The 26,768-nt window shown below is 41.4% G+C and overlaps 1 protein-coding gene across 7 annotated transcripts in view; it reads left to right on the top strand.

The window, feature by feature from the left end:
* The first annotated feature begins 297 nt into the window (after nucleotides 1-297).
* The window catches only part of CTDSPL (CTD small phosphatase like), a 112,992-nt gene continuing 86,521 nt past the window's right edge, over nucleotides 298-26,768 (top strand). The window contains exons 1-2 of one of the 7 annotated variants that reach the window (XM_025183363.2): nucleotides 298-915; nucleotides 6,156-6,262. Coding sequence is in view for 4 of the 7 variants with exons in the window: in XM_025183360.2 (XP_025039145.1) it covers nucleotides 840-915 (76 nt within the window). In the remaining 3 variants the exon portion in view is untranslated. Of the gene's footprint in view, nucleotides 916-1,363; nucleotides 1,482-6,155; nucleotides 6,263-26,768 lie in introns of all 7 variants that reach the window. The other 6 variants (XM_025183361.2, XM_075922870.1, XM_025183360.2 and 3 more) reach the window with 6 other exon arrangements.

Here is a 26,768-nt window from a genome sequence, read left to right as displayed (position 1 = left end):
CGGGCGGCTGTGGCGCAGCGCGGAGACCCGGACTGGAGCCCGGCCTGGCCCGGCCCCCCTAGCCCCGGTTCTTCCTCCTCCTCCTCACAGAGCGGCGGTGGCGGCTGCTGCCGCCGGGGCCGGTGTCGCGGCGGAGCCCGCAACGCTGCCGCGGGGGGGCGGGCGGGGGCTTGGGGGCGCGCGCGGGGGGCAGGCTGCGGCCGGGGGGGGGGGGCATGTAGCGATCGCGCGCGGGGGGGCTCTTGCAGGTTTCTGAGGGAAGACGACGGGGGCTGGGATTAGACCGTTTTGGGGGGGGCTGAGTTGATTGGGGGGGGTGACAGATCAGGAAGAGGGGGCACCCGTTTATTATTGGGGTGGTGTGTTTGGGGGTGACACCGATCAGGAAGAGGGGGACCCATTTGTGATTGGGGGCTGGGTGGATTGGGGGGTTCAGGTTAGGGAGGGTGGGTATAGATTGCTGGTTGGCGCAGGGCTTCAGGGGGTGCACAGGATTCCTGGGCAGGGTGTTGGAGGGTGATATATTTAGGGTTGGTAATTTGGGGGAGGAAGTGGTGCGGGGTTTTTGTCCGTGTTGTTTTTGTTTTGGTGGGGGGGTGATATTAATTCTCTCCCCCCTCCCGCCCCCTTACCGGGAATTACTACTGGAGGAGGAAGAGGTGGCACTATAGGAGCCCCCCCACCCACCCGTGCGCGCGTTTTTTTGGGGGCTTTTTTTTTCCTGGCTGGCTTCCCTGAAGGAGTTTGTAGAGAGAAATCTGCCTATTGAACCCTAAAACAAACGCACACAAACCTGCCTCTGGGAGGGAACTAGCCAGGTGAAATCTCACTCTGTTTCCATGGACAACCCGTCCATTATCACCCAGGTGACTAACCCCAAAGAGGAGGAAATACTGTCCTGTACTCAGGATAAAGGTAAGGGTCCTTTCAGCTTGTACTAAAGTGGTGGGTGCTATAAAGATGCATGCAATAAATAATATGCATTACACAGCTGTAGTATAAATGTCCTTCTAGGACTTGGGGAGTGTTTGGTTGGTTGGAGAGTGTAGGTTGAAGGTATTTGTGTGATGGCATCTGACTCTGCTTGTCTGATAGGTTTATAGATTATTCATAATGTTCTGTTTTAATTTAGTATTAACCACGTTTTTATCTAAATATAATGTATTGCGTCTCCAGAGGGTCTTTATTATAACTTCTGTTACCTTGTTTTTGTCACCCTGAAAGCTCTCTAGGAAGAAAGAGCTATCTATGTCTGTCGTCTTAGAACATTTTGAAATCTCATTCTGAGGCAGTGCGATATTTTGGAGGGAAAGAGGGTTGTGACTTTCTCAACCCTAATTTAAAACACAAAATTTATCTTCAGATCTTTTTGAAGGATTCTTCCTTGAACCTACAAAAGAAATCAAGGCTACTTAGCATCTGAAAGTGGACAGGCAGAACTGATCTGTAAATATGCAATCACAGACTGGTTACAACATCAGGTAAAGATTATATTGTAACTGTCCCAAAACAGGGTCTGCAAAACCTGCCCTGGAGAGCCTCTGTGGCTCAAAAGTTGACAGTTGCATTCACCCTCCCTTCCCTTCTGGGATGTTGTAGGGATCTTGAATTGTGGGTGGCTAAGTATTTTGTGATACAAAGGTAGGCTCTCCAGAAGGAATAAAAGACAATCTTTAAACTGACAAAGTTCATGGCATTTTTTTAAAGAGTATTTCAGTTCTTGGAAGTGATTGTGTCTATAAAGATGTGTGAATTTTTGGGTAGTGTACAAACAAGGCAAAAGGGGGAAAAGTGTGCATATATGAAAGTAACATCTGTTAATAGATTCAGCAGTATTCCTGTGTATTAAAAACTCAGTATCCCCTTTTTCTGTGATCAGCATCCATCATTTTTCAGTGTCCTAAAGTGCTTTTACTTTTGCTAAGTGTGGAGGTTCTTGTAATGGTAAGGAATTCTAAATAGAGTGGTTGGTCCCTGTTTCACCATAACAGCAAACCACTTCACACCCAACCACTGAGTATGGTCCCATCCCAGAAAGACTGTAGGAAAGTACAATAATATGTAAGAAATTAATCTGTGCCACTAGAGGTGGTTATTATTAAGGAGCATTTTCTCCTTTGGAATAGGAATGCTACAATCAGTCTTCTCTCATCCAAACCAATTGTGAAATAACAGATTTACTGTGCGGTTTTGTTTATGCAGACTTTTAATATTACCTGGTGGTGGTTAGCAGTGATGGGTTTGGGGTGAGCTACTGTTTACAAGGTGCTTATCATTGACATTTTATACAGAGTTTCACAGACATTTTTGGATTAGGGATAGGTAATACAGTAGTTAAAGCATCAGTGACACCCAGAGGCTTGTGTATATTGGAGCTCCAATTTTTGATCTTATTACTGGTGAAGGTGTTATCAGCATTGGGAATTCTACAGTAGACAGAATAGTCAAAAAACAGCTGATAGAACACAATTTAACAGCTTATATTAAATAAATGCATTTGCAGTAAACATAAGTGTGTCTTCAGATTCACTACTCTGTGTTGATTACATAGTATCTGTGACTATGTATTTGCATGCTGTTTATTCATATTATTGCCCATTCTCAGCTATCTTAAAAATAATGGAAAATTAGCTAGAATGCACCTGCACAGTAGTGGTTTTTTAAACTTTAGTATTTTTACAGCTTTAGAAAATCAAACACAGCTTTAGAAAAATCAAGTGCAATATAGTTTACTGGTATTTAAAACTTCATTATTAATGATTTTTGTTAGGTAAAAATGTAGAGAAGCACTTCAAAGAAGTGAATTTTAAACTGAATTTGTTTTCAAATTTGTAGCCAAATAAGGTGTTCTCTGAGGTTCTGTCATATATCATTCCTATGAAAATTGTTAAGGTAAATAGTTGTAAATTGCCAGTCTGCTGGGTTTTGTAATGAAAATACTAGCCAGCCTTAAAATTTACTTCTGGTTAGAGGATCTCCTTATCTTTTAGGGTTTGTAGTTTGTCTTAAGGTTATTTGCATACCGCAGTATACTGACTTTGCCTTATGGTAAAGCTTCTTTGTATCTTGTGAATTCTTCAGAGTTCAAGCAAAGCTTTAAGATGTGTAAGCTAAAGCAGAGCCTGAACTTAAGGTGCAGTAGACATATGGCTGTGGGAAGTTTGAAGTTTTAATGGGTGGCCACCCTGCTGTATAAATGGGGGATTCAGGGTTCATCTTTAATAACTTGTGCTAAATTGATGTGTGTACAGTGGTTCATTAATGTGCATGCTTTTTAATATATGATGATTTATCTCTTGAAGCAGTCAGTTCCAGAATTTGTTTTTAGTATTTAATGTCTTCTGAAATTGTTGATTAATTATAAAAGCGCTGTTTCCTTTGTTTTGGTCTAGTCTGTCTACTTAGTGTATGATTTTTAGGATTTAGAGGTGAAAATGTTCTCTAGGATACAACTTGGCAAATAAGATTTTTCAGGAGGCATTTTTTAGCTATTTAGTATACAAAATATATGCTCAAACTCTGAAAATGTTTAATACCTAAATATTTTACTATTACAAGGTGCCATGATGCAAATTACCAAGATAAAGACATACTGAATAGGCACTGGGGGGTAATTGGCTTCTGTGGAAACTGAACTGCCAAATGAAGGTTTTTAACTATCAGTATTACAGTGGCATAGTCAACAAATTCTTAATTCTAACAACTTTTTTTATAGTTTAGATCAAGTTAACAGATTTTTATATGAATTATTCAATGGTTGACTACATTTAGTTCTGCCAGTCAAAATGAAGGTCAGCTACTGAAAGTTGTAACAACTACATTCTTCATGATTCATCCTAAAATACTTTCTTTTCTATTAGTTGTTATACTTTCAGCTACTCTTGATATATGCTGATGTAAATAAATCAGTGCTTGGAAATATAAATCTCTTGTGCAAATTAAAAGATTGGGTGGCAATTTAAAAGTATTTTAAAGCAGAAGGTGAACAAATGCTTTAACTGATGCACTTTCAGTAAATTAAAATGTTCCCCTGTGCTGAAATGTCTGGGGTTTATGGCACTTCTGCCTTCTGTAAACTCAAAACAGCTACAAAAGTTGTAGCTGGCAATGAACATGGAAATACATATAAGAATGAGAAAAGTATAATTTCTTTGTATGTGCTCACCAGAAAGACTGAGGCATTTTAACGTAGTTTTTATTGAGAATTTAGATCTATTGTAATTCATCTTAGTCAGAAATATACACAAATATTTATTTTAATTGAATTATTTAAGTACTGAGTAGTTACTTCTGAATATACTAATTAAATGCTTCATTTCCTGGAAAGAGAAGTTAGACAAGTTAATTGCTATGTAGTGTGTAACTAGGCCAAAGAAGTGATAGCCTTTATTTTGCATCTGTGATTCTCATTTTAATATTAATCAGTGAGGAGATTTTAGGTTGCTTAAATTGTCATACATTAACTTGTATGTAGCAGTGGCATGATATTCTAGTCCAGTTAGAAAATACATTGCTTTCCAGGTTCTCTCTGCTGTTTTGACTGATTTTTCTCAGTTCAGACACATCTTTCCTAACTTGGTCTAAAATGTGACCATGATCAAAGCTCCATTTATAGTTGCATGTTTTAGTCTTCATGAACATCTTCTGTTGAATATGTAAAAGCAAGTATTTTGGGGGGAAATTTCAGACCTGTACTATAAAACTAGTAACTGTATTTTGAAGTATAAGCTTAGAATGTTATGAAATAGTATTAATGAGCTTCATTTCCTTCCTGTTTTTTACAAAGGGTGTTTGTTATGATTTGAGGTAATACATTTGCAGTGCCATTGTAGCTGTATTTGTCCCAGGATATGAAGGAGACCAGGTAGGCAAGGTAGTACGTTTTTTGCCCAAATTCTGTTCTTTGAACGTAACTGTGTAGCTTTTGAGCCACACAGAGTTCTTTTTTAGGTCTTTTTTTATTTGAAGTAATAAGCATTTTAAAAGATATTCTAAAAGCATACATCTGGAGTGGAACTGAAGCGCTGGTTTTCTTGAATTTTGGCATGATCTAATCACAATTCACATGTTTGATATTAGGAATTTTTAATTTTTTCTTTATTGTGATTTCAATATGATTTTAGTGCTTCATGAGCATTTTTAAAAATAACATTAAGTGGAAAGTAACATTAAGAAGAAAATATACAAGTCACCTCTAAAGTTTGTATTAGAATGTGATTCATTACAGAGGGTAAAATTCTAAAATGTTAACTAGTGATGTAATTGTTATCTGAAACCAGAGCAATCGTACAGTAAGTTTTACGTTTCGAGACACTAGGTTACCACAGGTTATTACAAGATTTTGTTAAAGTTTCAGTTAAAGCTCAATAAATTGGGATGTCTTTTTGGGGTAAAGGAGTGATCTGAATGATAGGCAGAGATTTAAATATTCATACATATCTGAGGGCTGTGAAGCTGTCATTTTATGTAATGGTATTCTCTTGGAATTCAGATTTGAATTAATATGGTGATTTAACTTAAACTTTCAGAAATTAGTATGCCTTATAAAAGCAAGTTTGGATTATATTTTGTCAATCTGGCATTCAGAAATGCAAATTGAAACATTTCTAACATGAGTCAATAAAATTCCCAATGTGATCTGTCATACACTATATTTTAGCCTTCTCAAATTAATATAAGTTGTAATTCACACTAATAAACATAAATGTTTACAAGTAATTTGTGTTTATGCATGGAAATTGCTCAGCATTTCAGTGCTAACCTTAATCTGAACGATAAAAAATATTATATGAAATACAAAGCCCTAAATTCTCATTGAGTGTTTGATTTGTTTGGTTTTTCTGGGGTAGGGTGAAAGTTAATGGAAAATCACTTCTGAACATGCTTACTAGGCATCCAAAATTTGATGTTCCTATATACTGATAACAGGCTAACCAGGAGGCTCAAACAGAGTAGTCTGTATAAGGGAATTTCTAAATGTATCATTGAACTTCCAATTCTTCCTTAAAAGTGTGTGTGTGTGTGTGGGGGGGGGGGGGGGGGCATTTTGCTACTTACGCATAAAGAACCTGGAGATACTTTTAAGAAAGCCATACACTTTTTTTACTTTAGATATATTGGGAATACAGATGTTGTATTTTCCACTTTTTCTGTAGAAATCCTTGGAGGATCAGAGAACTATGGTGGTGGGAGATTTCTCAGTTTTCAGGTGGAGAGCTTGGACTGCAGAAAAATTGACAAAAATGCATCCTGCCACTTACTGGTGAGGAGTTAGAATTAAATAGTTGTAAACAAAATATAGTCTTAACCTCTTCCCCATGTCAATTGCTTGTGTTTCAGTTTCTTATATGCTTTTGATGACTTTAAATTTTTTATCTATGCAGTCTAATGACAATAGTTTGTGCATTTACTAAAATCTGTTTGTCAAAGGACAAACCAAAATATTTGCAGATCAGGATGAATGCTAAATAATCTGTCTTTCAGTACCAGTTAGTATAGAGTAACGTAATACTGTATTAATGTTTACAGTGACATTTCCAGCTTCACTCAGATGGGGAGGAAAAAACATGTTTATGATGTCAGGACTAGTATGTGTTCTTAGGACTTATTCAATATTTTGTCAGAGTGGCTTTTACATAAAAGTTCAATAGAGTATTTTAGCACAGTTCATACTACTGCAGTATGTTTTTTAGGGTTCATAAAGTAATAGATTGGTAGCACTGGAAACTGATAACTTATCTTCAGATGCAATAAAATGCATTTTTAATTATACCACATGATAAAGTGCTTCACATAGAGGATGAATAAAAAATTAGCTAATTCTTTTAGAACAAGATGTTTCCTCAGGTTAAAAAAAAAATGAGGCCTGAAGAGTTGCTGCCTCTTTCCAAACAGTTATAAAGTCTTAATCAGTAGATTTTAGGACCAGAAGTTGTCATCTAGACATGCCTTCTGCATAACATAGGGATGACCCACCCTAAAGTTAAAAATGTCCAATATGCCAAAATTTAATGATTCTATAATTTTGTTAAAGTGTAACTGGAACTTCTGGAAGAGGTTACATAGGAGATGAAGTGGCAGCTAATGTGGTATATACATTATGGCTATGCCATATTTTTTCATTGTGGAGGTCTTGTCTAGCTACTGATCAGACCATTTTGCTATGCTTGTGGGAACTGACGGGCAGGATTCTTTGGGATGCTTACCTGAAGGGGAAAGGAGTCCAGGAGAGCTGACAGTATTTTAAAGAAGCCTTATTAAAGGCACAGGAAGAAACCATCCCAATGCGCAGTAAGAAAAGCAAATATGGTAGGCGACCAGATTGGCTTACGGGGAAATTCTTGGTGAGCTTAAACACAAAAAGGAAGCTTACAAGAAGTGAAACTTGGACAGATGACTAGGGAGGAGTATAAATATATTGCTCGAGAATGCAGGGGAGTTATCAGAAAGGCGAAAGTGCAGTTGGAATTACATCGAGCAAGGTATATGAAGGGTAACAAGAAAGGTTTCTACAAGCATGTTAGCAATAAGAGGGTGCTCAGAGAAGGTGTGGGGTCCTTACTGAATGGGAGGGTAACCCAGTGACAGATGATGTGGGAAAAGCTGAAGTACTCAATGCTTTCTTTGCCTCTGTCTTCACGGACAAGATCAGCTCCCAGACAAATGCACTAGGCAACGCAGTATGGGAAGGAGGCGGACAGCCCTTGATAGGGAAAGAACAAGCTAGGAACTATTTAGAAAAAGCTAAACATACTCAAATCCATGGGTCCGGATTTAATGCATCCAAGGGTACTGAGGTCGTTGGCAAATATCATTGCAAAGCCTGTGGCCATTATCTTCTAAAACTTGTGGAGATCGGGAGAGATACCGGATAATTGGAAAAAGGCAAATGGTAGTGCCCATCTTTAAAAAATGGAAGGACAATCTAGTGAACTACAGACCAGTCAGCCTTACCTCAGTCCTCAGAAAAATCATGGAGGGGATCCTCAAGGAATCCATTTTGAAGCACTTGGAAGAGGGGAAAGTGATTAGGAATAGTCAACATGGATTCACAAAGGGCAAGTCATGCCTGACCAACCTGATTAACTTCTATGATGAGGTAACTGGCTCTGTGGGTATGAGAAAGTCAGTGGAAAGCTTTAGCAAAGCTTTTGATATGGTCTCCCACAATATCCTTGCCAGCAAGTTAAGGGAGTGTGGATTGGATAAATGGACTGTAAAATGGATAGAAAGCTGGCGAGACTGTTGGGCCCAACAGGTGGTGATCAGCGGTTTGATGTCAGGTAGGCAGTCAGTTTCTAGCAGAGTTCCCCAAGGATCGGTTCTAGGACTGGTTTTGTTCAACATGTTTATTAATGACCTGGATGAGGGGATGGATTGCACTCTCACACTAAGCTAGGGGGAGAAGTAGATTCACTGGAAGGCAGGGATAGGGTCCAGAGTGACCTAGACAGATTAGAGGATTGGGCCAAAAGAAATCTGATGAGGTTCAACAAGGACAAGTGTAGAGTCCTGCACTTGGGATGGAAGAATCCCAAGCATTGATACAGGCTAGGGACTGAATGGCTAAGTAGCAGTTCTGCGGAAAAGGACCTGGGAATTAGTGGATGAGAAGCTGGATGTGAGTCAAGTGTGCCCTTGTAGCCAAGAAGGCTAATGGCATATTAGGTTGCATTAGGAGGAGCATTGCCAGCACATCTAGAGATGTGATTATTCCCCTTTATTCAGCTCTGGTGAGGCCACATCTGGAGTATTGTGTCCAGTTCTGGGCCCCCCACTATAGAAAGGATGTGGATGCATTGGAGAGGGTCTAACGGAGGGCAACCAAAAGTATTAGGGGGCTGGCGCAAATGACCTATGAGAAGAAACTGAAGGATTTGGGTTTGTTTAGTCTGTAGTAGAGAAGCGGGGGAGGAGGATTTGATAGCAGCCTTCAACTTCCTGAAGAAATGTTGCAAAGAAGATGGAGAAAGGTTGTTCTCGGTAGTGACAGATGGCAGAACAAGGAGCAATGGTCTCAAGTTACAGTGGGAGAGGTCTGGGTTGGATATTAGGAAAAACTTTCTCTAGGAGGGTCGTGAAGCACTGGAATGGGTTCCCTAGGGAGGTGGTGGAATCTCCATCCTTAGAGCTTTTTAAGTCTTGGATCGACAAAGCCCTGGCTGGGTTGATTTAGTTGGGATTGGTCCTGCCTTGGTCAGGGGGCTGGACTTGATGACCTCCTGAAGTCTCTTTCAGCTCTATGATTCTACGATCTGGCATGGCTCCAACCCATGGCAGTATTGGTGCTGCTGATTGCTTGAGTTCCCAAGGCTTCAGTAAATAATAGGAGCAGAAATGAAACTTGGTACCTTACACAACACTACAGGGGCCCTACAGATGGCATATCTAGAAAAATAATATAGATACAGATATATTTAAAATGTTCAAAACAGAACTTAGTAATATGCAGCTGTAAGCAAGAAAGTAGAGCCCGTATAGTTGCATGGTAAAAGTGAACATGTTGCAGATCACTTGCATAGTGGTCTGGTCTTGTAGCTTATAAATAGCACCCGTGAAACTGATTAGTCTTGTCAGTTTCATTTTTCTGCTGCTCCTCCAGAGGCTTTTCCATTTAATGGGTAGGGTGACTCAACTATGAAGAATTTTGTCTCCTGTCCTCTTCTCTCCCACACATTGCTTCAGAGTTCCCAGAAGTAGCACAATTAAACTTCATAGCAATATTTCAATTTTATGACTGCTATTCCTAGCTATTAATCAGCAGCAAAACTGTAAATAGTGTTTTTGTTAAGTTGGTGAGCAAAGTTGTGATCTCCTCATCGCTTCCAACAGCCAGGAGAGGGGAGATATACAGTAGGATGAAGGAGAGAGTTTTGTCAAGGGCATAGGAGTAAATCCTTAATCTCACTGAAAGTGCAATGGGATCTTCATTGTGCTGAGATGAACCTCAGTTTAAAGTCTCATGATTGATAGTGGCATGATTGCCATGTCATTTATGGTAGTAAAGACCAGGTTTGACAAACGTGAATTCTGTGAAAGTTAATGATGAAGAATTTTCACAAGCATGTAAACTCTGCATGAATCCATGGAATGTATTAAGTACACATAGGATTTGTGAAGATACAAAGCAGATTTGTATTTGCATATTAGGGTATCTGCACAGTGGGTCTGCAGAAATGTGCATGCATGTGCATTTGGGATTCTGTCTTTCTAACCAGTTAAAATACTGTGGAATAGTAAATGCAGTGAATAAAGGAATAGCGAACTATAGTTTCAGTTTTTGAAAAAATACTTTTGATGAGTAAATGATGAAGGTCATCATGGATTTTAAATCAATCCACAACATAGGAAATGGTTATGGCCATTTTTTTTAATGGAGAGAAGTTAGTAGTATGGTGTCCCAAGTATTAGTATTGTGGCCAGGGTTGGCCCTCGAAGGTACTTAGCATTTTAATTCCTGATCCTGCAGAATGCTTTGCTGGATCATGCTAACCCCTTGGAGGTATGGGTGAATGGTGAGGTATCAGAACTTGCATAGAGAACAGATACCTAAATTACAGGGTGTGGAGATTTGAGACACATTTTATGGAAGGAATCAACACAACTGGCCAGGCAAAAATGTCTTCCTTTGGTATAATGGACAGTTAGGTGCATTAATCTTCTCCTGAAAACTCTGCAATGGCCTACAGTTTTATCAGAAAAATTGTTGGCTAGATCTGTTATAATATCTGTATTCCTAGAAGTTCAGTTTCCATGCTAAATCAGTTATTGACCTTGTTTGAAATTGCCATCCAGATATTCTATTTGCACTGATGATTTTTGTGGTGTGTGACATGGTTTTCTGAGAACTGAACCCCAGGGTTATTTGATGGGCGCTATTAATAGTCATTGGCTGAAAATGACATCATTTTTTAGTTTTGACATACGGTAAGGAATGAAAAGTTCCATTTCCAGTTATCAGTCTCCTGTGCCATTCATTTCACTCATGCTAGTTAAATTTGTTAACTTACGTTGTAAAGCCCCAGAAGAAGGTTAACAAAATTTTACACAGAAGCAATTGTTTTACAGTTAAGATGTAAAAAGGTTCCCAACATAGGGCTGAGGGCTATTAGTTCCATTAAAACTCAAAATTGATCTCAGTGCAAGGTTGTGGGCATCTTGCATTTTCTCAGCATTTCCCAATCTCCTCCATTTCAACGCTCTAATTTTGCATTGAATTTTAAGATGACTATGGAGCTTATATAGATGGTTGTCATAAACAGGATGAGGTAGAGAGAAATGTAAGAAGAGAATTAATTGTAAAATGGAGATTATATTTGTGTGTGTGTTTTGTCTCCAGTTAATGGTGTTAACTAATTCGATAGTTAAATGCAACCCATCCCCATAAATTTTAAGGCCTTATCTTTCACAATGAAAGTGAGATATTTTAAACATCTAAGATGGCCTATATTTACGATGTCATCTTTTGAAAAAGAACAGTAGTAATTTTACATTTCCTACTGTTAAAAATAACTCATCAGTCTACTAAAAGTGAAAGATTATAGAAGAATGCTGTGTTCTATTTTTTTTCAGTTTTTGCAGGGTAAGGGTTTTTTGTTGTTTTTTGTGCATTAACGTCAAAGAGCTCTTTTGCTGGTATAAACTGTGTTCTCATTAGAAGGGTTTACCAAAACCGTATTACCACAACCCTTCATAGTCTAGACTAGGTCTTAGGCTATGTCTACCCTTGCCAAGTTTTTGCTCTATCAAGGTCTGTCTTTTCTACACAGTGGATCGATTGAGCCTTTGGCAGTTGATTTATCGTGTCTACTTAAACATGATAAATCAATCTCCAAGTGCTCTCCTGTCGACTCCTACATTCCACCAAGATAAGAAGAGTAGTTGAAGGGAGAGCAGCCCCTCATCAGCCTAACCTCACAAAAGACACTGCGGTAAGTACATCGACTTCAGCTATATTTGCATAGCTGAAGTTGTATAGTTTAGATTGACTGGGGAAGGGAGGGTGTAGTGTAGACAAGGCCCCCAGCTTCACTTGTGATAGAGACTCAATTAGGGATGTGAAGGACTAGACCAGTGATCTCCAATCGTTTTAACCACAAGATCGCATTTTTAATTTAAGTGCAATGTAAGATCTACCTCAAACCCAAATACGCTTGCCCCACTTCCTTCCCACCACTTCTTTGAAGCCCTGCCTCTGCTTCTCCATGGCCTCACCCTGCTCACTCCACTCCCCTTCCTTCCCCACTTTCACCAGGCTGGGTAGGGGGGGTTAGGGTGCAGGCTCTGGTCTTAGGCCAAGGGGTTCGCAGTGTGGGAGGGGTGCGTGCTCTGGGAACGAGTTTGGGTGCAGGGGGAATCGCGTCTGGGGCAGGAGTTTAGGTGCAAGAGGAGGTTCAGGGCTGGAACAGGGATTCAGGATGCAGGATCTAGCTCAGCACTGAGACAGCTTCCGAGCAGTGGAGTGAAGGCAGGTTTACTCCTGCCTTGGCCCTGCACCATTCCTGAAAGCTGCTGGCCTGTACAGAAATGGCTCTATGGCACCATGTGCTGCCCCTCCTCTACAGGCACTGAGCCCACAGCTTCTACTGGCCACAGTTCCCCATTATTGATCAATGGGAGCTGCAGAAGTGATGTCTGCAGGCAAGGGCATCCTGTGGAGACCCCCTGCTCTGACTTTCTCAAGAGCTGCAGGGACAAGCCTGCCACTTCCAGGAGCAGCAGTTGCCACAGGAATAATTGCTTCAGCCATGACAGGTTAGGCACTTTAGAACTCACTCCTCAAAGAATTACATTTAAGCATAAGAGAAATGAAGATTATGAAATGCATAGACCAGTCTACAACCAAACACAACACACTTTGCAAGCAGTAAATGAAGTAACAACAATCCCCCATGTGTGTGTTGGGTCTATCAGAAAGCGGTAGCAAGGGCAGGGTGGGGAGAGAGGAGGTACATCAAAGTGGTAGTTTCGCGTGGAGCCAGACCCCAGGCTTCATGCAGCACTGCCACTTTGAAATGCCACGTGCAGCCCCGGGCCAGCTGGGGTGTCCCCAGGCTGCATGCTGCCTTTTAAAGTGGCAGCACTGCATGGAGCCTGGGATCAGCTGGGGAGTCCCCTGATGACCCTGGTCTCCATCCTGTGCTTTTGCCTTTGAATTGTAGCAACAGTCCTAAGGCCGTTGCTTCACTTCAAAGGGTGGAGGCATCCTCTCACCTAATCCAATAGTCAACTATTCAATTAGTCAATTACTCACAATTTAACATCACTAGAATCAATTTGTGTACTCACTTGGGGTCACAGGCTTCAGAGAGTGTTTACATTTGCCGCACTTCAGCTGCTGATGGGAGCAGTGTCCTGAGGGCAGCAGTTTCATGATGAAGCTCTTATAGAAAGGGAGAGGTGGATAGCAAGACATCGTGGGTACCTGCAGAGCCCTCTCTCTGCAAGCACTGGTCAGTTCCAGTAGCTCAGCATTGCTACAGGCAAGGAATCGTTTGTCCTGTGGAGCAGGCATTGTCACCTGGCCAGATAAGTGAGCACTTACCAAGAAAATAAGAAGAGGAACCCAAGAAAATAAGAGGAACTTTAAAGTTCCTGGGGCTTTGCAAGGCAAGAGGCAGATGTCTGTTTACCTGGTGTCAGAGCAGAAGAGGTGCAGGATAAAGTGGTCCCTTAGTCATTGTGTGATGTTGTCTGGAGGCTAATAGCTCTGTATACAGCAAGTATATGTTTTACTTGCACTTCACTGCAAAAGCATCATTGGTAGGAGCTGTATACTTCTCTTGGAGATAATTTTCTTTTTGAGGTGAACTTTCTGAGTTTCACCACAAAGTCATTGGCAAGTGTAGATGCTTCTATGGTTTTTGTGCAAAAAAAAGGGGGGGGCGGGGGAGACTTTTCTGATTTAAGTGGCACGTGTAGACTTAAATCTACAGGGGTGGGCAATCATTTTTGGTGGAAGGCTGCTACAAGATTTTGGAAAGAGGTCAAGGACCACGCTTTTCCATGGAGGAGGTGCAGAATCTAGGATGGAAGTTGGGTGCAGAAGGGTGCATGGAGGAAGGGACTGGGGTGCAGGAGACTGGGGGGGGGGGTCTAAGAAGGTATTTGGGTGAAGGAGGGAATTGTGACCTGGGGCAGGGACGTGCGGTGCAGAGCCTGGGAGGCCGCTTGGGTACAGGAGGATTCTGGCCTGGAGGAGGGGTGTAGGGTGGGGTACAGGGTCTGGGAGGGAGTGACCTGGGGCTGGGAGTGCAGAGGGTTTGGATGGTAACATGGGGGAGGGAGTTGGGGTGCGGGACAGGCAGGAGTACCAGAGGCAGGCTCTGGCTGGGAGGAGTTTACCTAAGTGTCACCTGGCCAGCAGCTCTGCAGCACCACAAGGCAGGTTAGGCCCCAGGCCATTTGAAAATATAGGTGGCTCTGAACTCCAGGTTGGGGAAGAAACTTGCGCTGCCACCTTCTCCCAGGCCAGTCTCTCAGCTCCGATTGGTGGCTGAGAAATTGGCTGAGGTCAGTTCTTATTGTCCAGTTGTTTCTGGCCAGTAGGACCTGAGGATTGTCCTGAGGGCAGAGAGATCACACACGGTTTTCCCCCTCTCTACAGAGAAGAGAAACATAGGGACTGCACTTCAAACGGCGGCAGCTGTGTGCCTTAGGGTCCTGGCAGTGAGGTCCATGGGTCAGATTTGGTGGCTTAGCGGGCCTGATCAGCCTCTGAGCCGTATTTTGCTCAGCTCTACCTTAGGTTCTAGTAGTTTTCATGGTTCCCCTTGAATCACTATTAAGTTTTCTTCTTTTGTATGTCTTTCATTCTAGCAACAGCATAGAGCAGGGCTACTCAACATGTGGCCCATGGGCAGCATGTAGCCCGCAGCCTGTTTGTTTGCAGCCCACAGTGCGGTTTGGATTTATGTGGGCTTGACACACAGCCCTCAGGTGGGAGCCAAAACAAAAAAATAATCATTATAAAGGTCTTCTGTTATGCATTTTAGTAAATTCCTGGACTGTTATTGCTCATTGGAGGGCTTTAAACTAGGTTTGTCGGGGGCAGGTGAGCAAAGCCCACAGGTAAGTGCTGCATGTGCGGGACTGGGAGATGGGTTGGAAATGGGGGGGGACTACAGCCTATAATGGCAAGGAGAAAGGAGGGTCAGGGCACAACAGGGAGGCAAGATCAAATCAGTATCTTAGATGCCTATATACAAATGTGAGAAGTATGGGTAATAAGCAGAAAGAACTGGAATTGCTAACCAATAAATACAACTATGATATCATTGGTATTACAGAAACCTGGTGGGATGGGGACGCATGATTGGAATGTTGGTATGGAAGGGTACGGCTTGCTCAGGAAGGACAGACAGGGAAAAAAGGGAGGAGGGGTTGCCTTGTATATTAAAAATGTACACACTTGGACTGAAGTGGAGATGAACGTAGGAGATAGCTGTGTAGAGAGTCTCTGGGTTAAGCTAAAAGGGGTAAAAAATGAGGGTGATATCATGCTAGGAGTCTACTACAGGCCACCTAGCCAGGTGGAAGAGGTGGATGAGGCCTTTTTTAAACAATTAACAAAACTATCTAAAGCCCAAGATTTGGTGGTGATGGGGGACTTCAACTATCCAGACATATGTTGGGAAACTAACACAGCGAGGCACAGGCTATCCAATAAGTTTCTGGACTGCATTGGAGACAACTTTCTGTTTCAGAAGGTTGAAAAAGCTACCAGAGGAGAAGCTGTTCTGGATTTGGTTTTAACAAATAGGGAGGAACTAGTTGAGAACTTGAAAGTGGAAGACAGTATAGGGGACAGTGATCACGAAATAATAGAGTTCATGATCTTAAGGAAAGGTAGAAGGGAGACCAGCACAATTGAGGTAATGGATTTCAGGAAGGCAGATTTTGATAAGCTCAGAGAACTTGTAGGTAAGGTCCCATGGGAAGCAAGACTGAAGGGAAAAACACCTGAGGAGAGTTGGAAGTATTTCAAAGGGACGTTGTTAAGGGCCCAAAAGCAAACAATTCCGCTGTGTAGGAAAGATAGAAAATATGGCAAAAGACCAGCTTGGCTTAACAAGGAGATCTTGCACGATCTCAAAATAAAAAAAGGAGTCTCATAAAAAATGGAAACTAGGACAACTAACAAAGGATGAATATAGGCAAGCAACACGGGAATGCAGGGGCAAGATTAGAAAGGCAAAGGCACAAAATGAGATCAAACTAGCTACAGGCATAAAGGGAAACAAGAAGACCTTTTATAAATACATTAAAAGCAAGAGGAAGACCAAGGACAGGGTAGGCCCACTGCTTAGTGAGGAGGGAGAAGCAGTAACAGGAAACTTGGAAATGGCGGAGATGCTCAATGACTTCTTTGTTTCGGTCTTCACCAAGAAGTCTGGAGGTGTGCCTAACGTAGTGAATACAAGCAGAGAGAGGGTAAGTTTAGAAGATAGGATACACAAAGAACAAGTTAAAAATCACTTAGGAAAGTTAGATGTCAGCAAGTCACCAGGTCCTGATGAAATGCATCCCAGGATACTGAAGGAGCTGATAGAGGAGGTATCTGAGCCTTTAGCTATGATCTTTGAAAAATCATGGCAGACAGGGGAGATTCCAGAAGACTAGAAAAGGGCAAATATTGTGCCCATCTATAGAAAGGGGAATAAGAACAACCCAGGAAACTATAGACCGGTCAGTTTAACGTCTGTCCCAGGGAAGATAATGGAGCAGGTAATTAAGGAAATCATATGCAAACACTTGGAAGGTAATAAAGTGATAGGGAATAGCCAGCATGGGTTTGTGAAGAACAAGTCATGCCAAACTAATCTGATAGCTTTCTTTGATAAGATAACGAGCCTTGTGGATAAGGGAGAAGCGGTGGATGTCATATACCTAGACTTTAGTAAGGCATTTGATACGGTCTCGCATGATATTCTTATTGATAAACTAGGCAAATATAACTTAGATAGGGCCACGATAAGGTGGGTGCATAATTGGCTGGATAACCGTAGTCAGAGAGTGGTTGTTAACGGTTCTAAATCCTGCTGGAAAGGGATAACAAGTGGAGTTCCTCAAGGGTCTGTTTTGGGACCCGTACTGTTCAATATCTTCATCAATGATGTAGATATTGGGATAGAGAGTACGCTTATTAAGTTTGCAGATGATACCAAACTGGGTGGGGTTGCGACTTCTTTGGAAGATAGGGACAAAATTCAAAATGACCTTAGCAAGTTAGAGAAATGGTCAGAGGTAAACAGGATGAGGTTTAATAAAGAGAAATGCAAAGTGCTCCACTTAGGAAGGAACAATCAGTTCCATACATACAAGATGGGAAGCGACTGTCTAGGAAGGAGCATGGCAGAAAGGGATCTAGGGGTCATAGTGGACCACAAGTTGAATATGAGTCAACAGTGTGATGCTGTTGCAAAAAAAGCAAATATGATTCTAGGTTGTATTAACAGGTGTGTTGTAAGCAAAACTCGTGAAGTCATTCTGCCGCTCTACTCTGCACTAGTTAGGCCTCAGCTGGAGTACTGTGTCCAGTTCTGGGCGCCACATTTCAAGAAAGATGTGGAGAAATTGGAAAGGGTACAGAGAAGAGCGACAAGAATGATTAAAGGTCTAGAGGACATGACCTATGAAGCCAGGCTTCGTGAACTGGGCTTGTTTAGTTTGGAAAAAAGAAGATTAAGGGGGGACATGATAGTGGTTTTCAAATATCTAAAAGGATGTCACAAGGAGGAAGGAGAAAATTTGTTCCTCTTGGTTTCTGAGGACAGGACAAGGAGTAATGGGCTTAAAGTGCAGCAGGGGAGGTTTAGATTGGACATTAGGAAAAAATTCCTAACTGTCAGGGTGGTCAAATATTGGAATAAATTGCAATAGGGAGGTGGTGGAATCTCCCTTTCTGGAGATATTTAAGAACAGGTTAGATAGACATCTGTCAGGGATGGTGTAGATGGAGGTTGGTCCTGCCTTGAGGGCGGGGGGCTGGACTCGATGACCTCTCGAGGTCCCTTCCAGTCCTATGATTCTATGATTCATTAAAAGAGCTGTCATATGGGTGGAAATAAGATAAATATTGCATTTTATTAATATCAGCAGAACTGACTTAAATGGGGCCTGGGTTGTGTAGTCTTGCCTTAATCTTTGTATTCATGCTCGTCAGTGTGAAATAAGCCATTTGCATATATATGCATGTATATACAACCACGCTTAAGTTGCGGCCCTCGGCATGTGCTATGAGTAATGTTGTGGCCCCTGGGCCTTCCAAAATTGAGTAGCCCTGTGATAGAGAATAAACAGTAAAACAAAATAGTAAATTGTTATTTATAAAATGGCAAATATCAACAAGGCAGGGGTAACTATACTTGAAAATAATTCTAACTCCCTTTAAAAAAGAGTTTGAATTTGTCACTTTGAATATAATCCTTGGTGGGCATTTGTACTCAGACACTACTTGCCAATTTAGAGCTTCACATCTTAAATAAGAGTTACATTTAGTAGTAAAATACTATTTATAGTTAGTGTATTGAAACTGTATTATCGGAAAAGGAGAAGTCAGTTGTTAAATAAAAATCAACCCACTCCCACCCTTGATAATACAGAGTACTTTTTTCACTGATTCACCAAGGATCTGATGCCGTTGCAACCAGTGGCATAATACTGTGGTAAAGAACTCTAAGATGGCATCCCATACTTACAGGTTAAATACAAGTAAACAGGAGGAGAAGAGAGACTGAAATGAAACTCTCCTTTAGTATTTCCATTCCAAGTGTCCTTCCTGGAAATGTGTGTTAAATTTAGAATAATAAAATAAAACAGTTTCATATTAAGGTTATGATATGTGCTGTACAAGAATAAGCCAGGAAATGCAACACTAAAAATGACCTGACTGTTCATTTCTTTGTTTTAGTTTGGATGCTTTTAGTCACATCTTCGCATTTTTGTCATGTGTTTATTTTTGTCAGTTCTGTTTAATAGTACTTCTGACAATTTTTCAAGTTCATTTAAACTGTATTTTTTACTTTGATTATTTGGGTAGTACTTAAACTGTTTAATTAAACTGATTATATGATTGTGGATAGTGAAAGGAAATGATATAATGAAATAGGTTTTTTTTAAGTGCACTTTTTAAAGAGGACATCAACAAGAAGACAGGCTGTGAAAAGGAAATTATTTGGAATTTTTTTCCTCCTAATATTTTGTGGAGATTTGTTCAATAGTAAATAATTACCACTCAGGAAGAGGGTACTAATTAAAAAGTTTAGATAGTTTTGCAATCCAGTCCCATAAAAGAAAATACACGAATTACATAACAGATAAAGGAATATAGGGAATCATTTTCATATAATCTGGCAATATCCCAAATTAAAAGGTATTGGGTCTGATATGTTTCATTTTGTAAACTTCACTTAGTTCAATGGCTTCACAATGACAGAAAATACGGGTCAAAATATAGTTATGTTGGATCATGGACAAATAAATGAAGACAAAGTTTGCAATAGGTAACCTAATAGATATGTTGTTGGTGGTCTCGTATTTAGCACACTAAAATAAGGATTGTTATTTAACTTGGTCTCTCTTTTTTTCAAAATGTTTAAGGATGAGTGTTTTTCATCTAAGTATTTTACAGACATTACATTAAAAACAGTCTAATTATCCATGTACCAGTAGTATTAAACACCTTCTGATTACTGCAACACCTACCTTTTTTTCTTTCTCTTCAGGGTTGTAATAAAATAACATTTTGGCATTGTCTTGCTCCTTAAAGTGAGATGGGAATCAGATCATTCACTATGGACAGTTCCATCTGTTTCTTGAAACTACTTCTAATTAGGTTTTGAGAACTAAAGTTTCTCTCATTTTGTACAGCAGCCTTCACAGAGGTGATCCTGGTGACTATAGGCCAGTAAGCCTAACTTCAGTACCACACAGATTGGTCAAAACTATAGTATATAACCGAATTGCCAAACATGTACATGAATGTTATTTGTTAGGAAAGAGTCAAAACCGCTTTGACAATAAGGACATTGCTGAGAAACTATATTCTTTGCATCCGTCTTCATGCTTGAGGATGTGAGGTAGATTCCCAAATTTGAACCATTCTTTTTAGGTGATAAGCCTGAGGAACTGTCACAGATTGAGAGATCATTAGGAGAGGTTTTGGAATAAATTGATAAACTAAACAGTAACCAGGACTAGATGGCATTCATCCAAGAATTCTGAAGGAACTCAAAGGGAAGTCTATAACCAGGGTTCCCTCTAAGGTACATGCCTGCATGGGCATGCATCAAGAGTTTGAGGTCCACCCACTTTTGCAGCAGAGCCACGCAGTGGCTGCTCAGCTGCTCCAGAGCGAAGCAACGTGGTGGGCGCCTACCCCTCCTCAGGAGCAGTAGGGCAGCTACCATGCGGCCCTGGCCCTTGCTTCAGCCCTTCCCCGGGGCTAGAGCTGCAGGCCATGTGGTGGGCTGCAGCTGCTCCAGCAGCCCCAGCATGGGCCAGAACTGGAACATGCATTGCATGTGGCTAGTGGATGCTCTGGTGGCCCTAGCCAGGGCCAAAGCCAGAGCACATTTCACGGACAGCCTGTGGCTGCTCCTCCAGAGGCTCTGGCTAGGGCCAGAGCTGGGGCCGTGTGCCAGGTGGCAGCTGCCTCCAGGAGCCCCAGTGGGGGCAAGAGCTGGAGCATGCATTGCGGGTGGCCAGCAGCTGCTCTGGCAGTCCTGGCCAGGGCTAGGGCCTTGTGCCAGGTGGTGGCTGCTCCTCTGGTAATCAGGCCTGAGCTAGGACTGTGTGCTGGGTGGCAGCTGCTCAAGTGGGCAGGGCCAGCTAAGGCCGTGTGATGGGGGCTGGCTGGTGAGGGATTCTCACAAAGTCTGTACAGTGAAATGTAGCCACCTTGAAGTCATCTCTAAGACTGGAATCGCAATCCTGGTTCCAGGTACAGTGGAACGCCTCACAGCCTATGTGAGAGCTGGGTGTGTAAACAGGTAACTGTTTCTTCTCAAACATTTATGTGCTTGGGGAATTGGGAATGGTATTAGCTTTGTGCAATTGGCTAAGTTTCACATGCAAGTATGAATGTTTATTCTTAATGCTAGTTGAACGGTGCAGGAGTGCAGCAATGCTAAGCATACTCGTGAATGTGGGGGGTGGGGAGTTGAAAAATTCTGCAAGGGGAGAAGGAAGGGGTTGGCGTGGGAAGTATAGAATAAATTGATGCAGAGCAGGGTTGGGAGGAGCACAGGTTTAATTAATTGGCATCTGTGTATTTTGAAACCACCTACCACACCTAGGGAAAGGAGCTGGAAACACCAGTGAAAGCAGATAACACTTTATGCATGTTTAAAATCAATCTGTTCTTTTGTCACAAGAATTTGGCATGTCAGACAGGGAAAGTGAGATTCAGAGTAATACAGGAACTGAAATCTGTGGGAAATGCAGGTTCTGAATATCTCTGTTTATGGGATAATGTATTCAGTCACATGACTTTGAAAATTTTGACCTTAACCCCTCCATCTATATGGCTAGTGCATGGAATTGTGGCTTAGGAGAGCTGAGTTCTATTCCTGGACGTGTCACTGACCTGACCTTAAATGAGTCACTGGTTTATACATCAGTTTGCACATCTATAAAATAGTGATGATTGTGCTTTCCTTTATAAAGTATTGTATGACCTACTGAGGAAAAGCATAGTGGGAGAGCTAGGCATTGCTATATTTACTTCTTGCTTCTGGATATGGTATAAATAATTTTAAAAATATATAAAAGATATTTGTTGGCAACTGGTGAGTATCACGGTGACACACATCCATACAAGCGCCATGTGACCTCTATATTGGTGCTCATGACAAAATTCACTCCACTCACAGATGGAAAATCTTAGGGGGAACACTGTCTATAACCTATCTTTTAAATCAGCGTATGTGCCCAGTGACTGGAAGATAGCAAATACGACACCAATTTTTAAAAAAGGATCCAGAGGTGATCCTGGCAATTACAGCTGGTAAGTCTGACTTCAGTACCAGGCAAACTGGTTGAAACTATGATAAAAAACAGTATTGTCAGATATATAAACATAATTTGTTGGGGAAGCATCAAACATGCCTTACCAGTCTACTAGAATTCTTTGAGGTGATCAATAAGCATGTGAATAAGGGGGATCCAGTGGATATAGCGTACTTAGACTTCCAGAGAGCCTTTGACGAGGTCTCTCACCAAAGGTTCCTTAGAAAAGTAAGCTGCCATGGAATAAGAAGGAATGCCTTCTCATGGACTGATAACTGGTTAAAAGATAAGAAACTTTGGCTTTATATTTCTGTGAAACCTTCTTTAATAAGATTAAGAACTGAAATGCTGTTCATGTGGTAATGTTATAGAATATTGACTCACTTGTTGCTATTACACATGATTTGATAATTGCTAGTAAAGAATTTGGTGCCTGTATATAAGCTTAAAAATTAAACTTAAGATAAAATATTTAATAATGTACAGGAACTTACTACTACAGTGAAATTTGTGTAAGCTGTGAATTCCACTGTCTAACATTTCAAAGTGTACTTTGGAATATTGTAAGTAAAGTAGATGACTGCAGAATGAAAAGCTAATGATAAATACAACCTTGTGGTACCTGTTTGTGTATGATTTAATAAACATACCATATATTCTGTAATACTTGGCTACATCTTTGCTCACGATCAAATTTACACAATAAGGTAGTAAAAAAGAGGAGGTCTGCAGTTAGCTTAGAAATAAACAACATTTAGCAAATTTCTTAAGTTAATGTACCTTGCTCCTTTTTTCTGTGGCAGAGATAAGTGTCCTCATTAACTATTAGTTATTGCTTGGTATGGCACTCTGCTGTTGATGTACCCAGAAGGTGATTGTAGTTGCTGCAGTGCATGAACATTAAGGACCTGGAAAAAGGAGATAATGCCTATATTGTGAGCACAGAATTAAAAAAGATGATCTGAATTACTAAACTGAAAATTTGAAGAAAAAAATTCTTAAATCAATTTTGAAAACAAAAGTTTCAGGTGGTCTTAGCGCTTACAGTTGAGGTGTCTGAATCCATTTCTTTGGCAACCGCACTGTTATAATTTTAAAGTAACTTTTAAAAATGTTCTCTTTTCTAATGTTGTGTAAAAAGACATAAGAGAGAATGACAGTACAGAGATGGTGTTAAATGAATATTACAATTTTTTTGTTCCACTTTAATAATGGATTAAACTTCAGATGTAGGAATTTTTGTTAAATTGCTTTTCTTTAACCTCCTAAGTGCATCAGGGGCAGCTGTGTTAGTCTGTAACTAAAAAAAACTTTAAACAATAAATGGTACTGCAGCACCTTAGAGGTTAACAAAAAATGTAGATAGTGTCAGCTTTCGTGGCACAAACCACTTAAAATGAATGGAGATGCCTATCTTCTAGAACTGGAAGGGACCTTGAAAGATCATCCAGTCCAGTCCCCTGCCTTCACAGCAGGACCAAGTACCATCCCTTCTTCAGATGAATGGAACAAGGGGTCCAGATATAAATAAATAGCAGAAAAAGAGGGGATGGGGAAGGAAAGAGAAGGAAAAAAACCCTTGTCGATTATTGTCTGTTTTAAATGAGGCTAATAGAGTGGGATGTAAGTGCCTGATATTTAGCTTTTGATGTAATTCAGGTATTGAATATAGTGGCCCATCCAGGTCAGGTCTTTGTTCAGACCTTGATTAAAGGTGTCCGATCTGCAAATGAAGGCAAGTTCCCCAGCTTCTCTCTCTCCAGCTGTTTTTTGGAATTACTTTGGGATCCATTAATGAGTGCCTGGGCAAATTAAAATGTTTCCCAACAGGTTTCTGTGTGTTATTTCAAATATAGGATTTGATATAAGAGTACTTCAACATTTTAAATGAACTGTTTACAAACTTAACTGTGTGTGTGGTCTTAATACAGTACGTTTTCCCATATGCCTAAGTATAGGTATGTAAACATTTGCTGAACATATTTAATAAATGCATTTTCACTAATATTTTGGATATTGTTTGACTATGTCTTTGTGCTTTATAATAAATACTAGAAGATTTACCCAGCTTTGCTTAGGTCCTTAACTCAAATAAATTTTGTCTTTTTTCATTTAAATCAGGGGTCTCCAACCTTTTTAACCACATGATCACTTTTTCTATTTAAGTGCAATGGAAGATCTACCTCAAACCCAAGTACCCTTGCCCCACTTCCTTCCCGCCCCTTCTTTGAGGCCCTGCCCCTCCTCCATCCCTTTTGAGGCCTCACTCTGCTCACTCCATCCCACTTCCTCTCCCATCATCACTCACTTTCACCAGGCTGGGGTAAAAGGTTGGGGATGCAGGCTCTGGTCTTAGGCCAAGGGGTTTGGAGTGTGGGAGGAGCTCCGGGCTTGGTCCAGGAGGGGTTTCAGGGTGCGAGTCTGGGAATGAGTTTGGGTGCAGAGGGACTCAACCTCCTGTGCCAGACATGGGTGTAGGAGGAAGTTCAGGACTGGGACAGGGGTTCAGGAAGCAAGCTCTGGCTGGGCACCATTTAACTGAGACGGCTTCTGGGTGGTAGAGCAGTGGGATTAAGGCAGGTTTACTCCTGCCCTGGCCCTGCACCACTCCTGAAAGCAGCTGGCATGTATAGCAGTGGCTCCATGGCGCTATGTGCTGCCCCTCCTCTACAGGCACAGAGCCCACAGCTTCAACTGGCCACGGTTCCCCATTATTGATCAATAGGAGCTGCAAGAGTGATGTCTGCAGGCAGGCAAGGACAGCATGTGGAGACCCCCTGCTTTGCTTTTCTCAGGGGCTGCAGGGACATGCCAGCCACTTCCAGGAGCAGCAATTACCATGGGGATAATTATTCCAGTCACGACAGGTTAGGCATTTTAGAACTCAGTACTCAAAGAATTAAATTTAAGTGCAAGATAGAAATGAAAATTATGAAATGGACAGGTGAGTCAAAAACCAAAAATAAAATACTTTGCAAGCAGTAAAAAGAGTAACAACAACCCCCCACGTATGTGTTGGGTCGGGAGATGCAAGTGAAGGACAGTGTGTTTGTGAGAGTGACAGACACAAACACAGTGTGTTAGTGTGACAGAGATTTGCATTGCCAAGTTCCCTCTTTCCCCTTCTCTCTGTGTGGAAATAGCGTACAGGAGTGGGGGAAGGAGGGGCACGCTGACATCAGCACCCCCCTCATGGGTGGCAGGGCAGCTGAAGTGCCTGCACTTGACAGTCTCTTGGCCAAACCAGTCAAGATCACCTGTCAGAGGCTCCAAGATCTATTGGTAGATCCCAATCTGCTGGTTGGTGACCACTGATTTAAATCATTGTTCTAGGGTGGGGATGGTGATGAGAGTTTCAGTATGCAGGTTGCCCTGGGGAGAGAGGACAATCCCAGCCCTCTCACTGCAGTACCTTGGGGCTAGGTGAGAAGTACCTGTCTGTGTCTCTCCTGGCTGGGGAACAGACAGACAAATAACCTCTCTGAAATATAGAATAGAATAGCTGTCCCTTTCTCCACTCCTGCTCCCTGCTGGCCCAATAGGGTTATAGCTGTCCTAGTTCCCATCTCTGGCCCCTTGCTGCCCCTCTATGGTCATTCTACAGTATAACTGTCCCTCCTACCAAACCCCTCCCTTTCCATTTTATAGGAAACAATCGAATTTGAGGCACATCATATTGTCCTGGCACAGCCAGACCTTGACTTTGCTTTAAGTTATGATAAGAGGCAGCTGCATATGAAATATGGTGGTCCTGGTGCTTAGAGTTTAGGAGTTCTTGAACACAATGGACTCCTAGACAGACAGATGCACAAACTCTTTCAAATATATAGTAGATATTAAAATTTGACTGTAATACATCTATTTAAAATGACAAAAAAATGGTCCTAGTTGAGATTTCATTTAAACATTTTTCTTTTTGAAATTTTATTTTAAAAAATGTGCACATTAATCTGCACATTTATTTTTGTGATTGCGTACAAGGTCATACTTGTTTCCTTAACTGCCTTCAAAAATCAGTAGACTTAGTGTGAAGGAAAGGGATTTTGTTAGAGCTTTGAACTTCCAACACTTTAGTCATCTGAAGAAGTGGGTTGTGCCCACGAAAGCTCATGATACCATCCACAAGTTTTGTTAGTCTTTAAGGTGCTACTAGACTATTTAAGTCTTTCCTGTTACAGACTAACTCAGTTACTTCTCTGAACCTTTTAAATGATAGAGTTGTTAGAGAACATTCATTGACTGTCATTCACTTAAGAGGGACACTATTTTGGATTTTGAATATTTGATCACTTATTACACGAAAAGAAATTGCACTACAGCCTAGTTCAGTGATCTCCAACTTTTTGGGGCTGCCGGGGGGTGGGGACACACACGCACCAGGGGGTGGGGCCGCGCATGGGCTCGGGGCGCAAGAATGGCTTGGACTGGCCCTGGTCACTCAGTAGGCACACACAAATGCGCCGGTGGGTGCCATGGTGCCCACGGGCACTGCACGGGGGACCACTGGCCTAGTTAGTATTGCTTAATACATATAGCTGGAGTTCAGGTTGCTTTTAAAAAAAAAAAAGAGAGAGAGAGAGAATATAAATGAAAATAGTTACAGGATGTCCTAAGTCCATTCATTAAAAATGTTATGCCTGGGAGGACATTTGTGTGCTTCATTTGCTGCATTGTTTGTCTATAAACCAGGACACTCTGGTCCAGGATCAGAGTCCCGGCATACTGTGTGGGTGGACAGGGGTGGGAGCCCAGCCTGATGC

This window comes from Pelodiscus sinensis, chromosome 2 (assembly GCF_049634645.1).
Source record: "Pelodiscus sinensis isolate JC-2024 chromosome 2, ASM4963464v1, whole genome shotgun sequence".
In the NCBI taxonomy this organism is placed as follows: domain Eukaryota; kingdom Metazoa; phylum Chordata; order Testudines; family Trionychidae; genus Pelodiscus; species Pelodiscus sinensis.
Note: the sequence above shows the minus strand (reverse complement) of the source record. Positions and strands in the feature narration are given on the sequence as shown.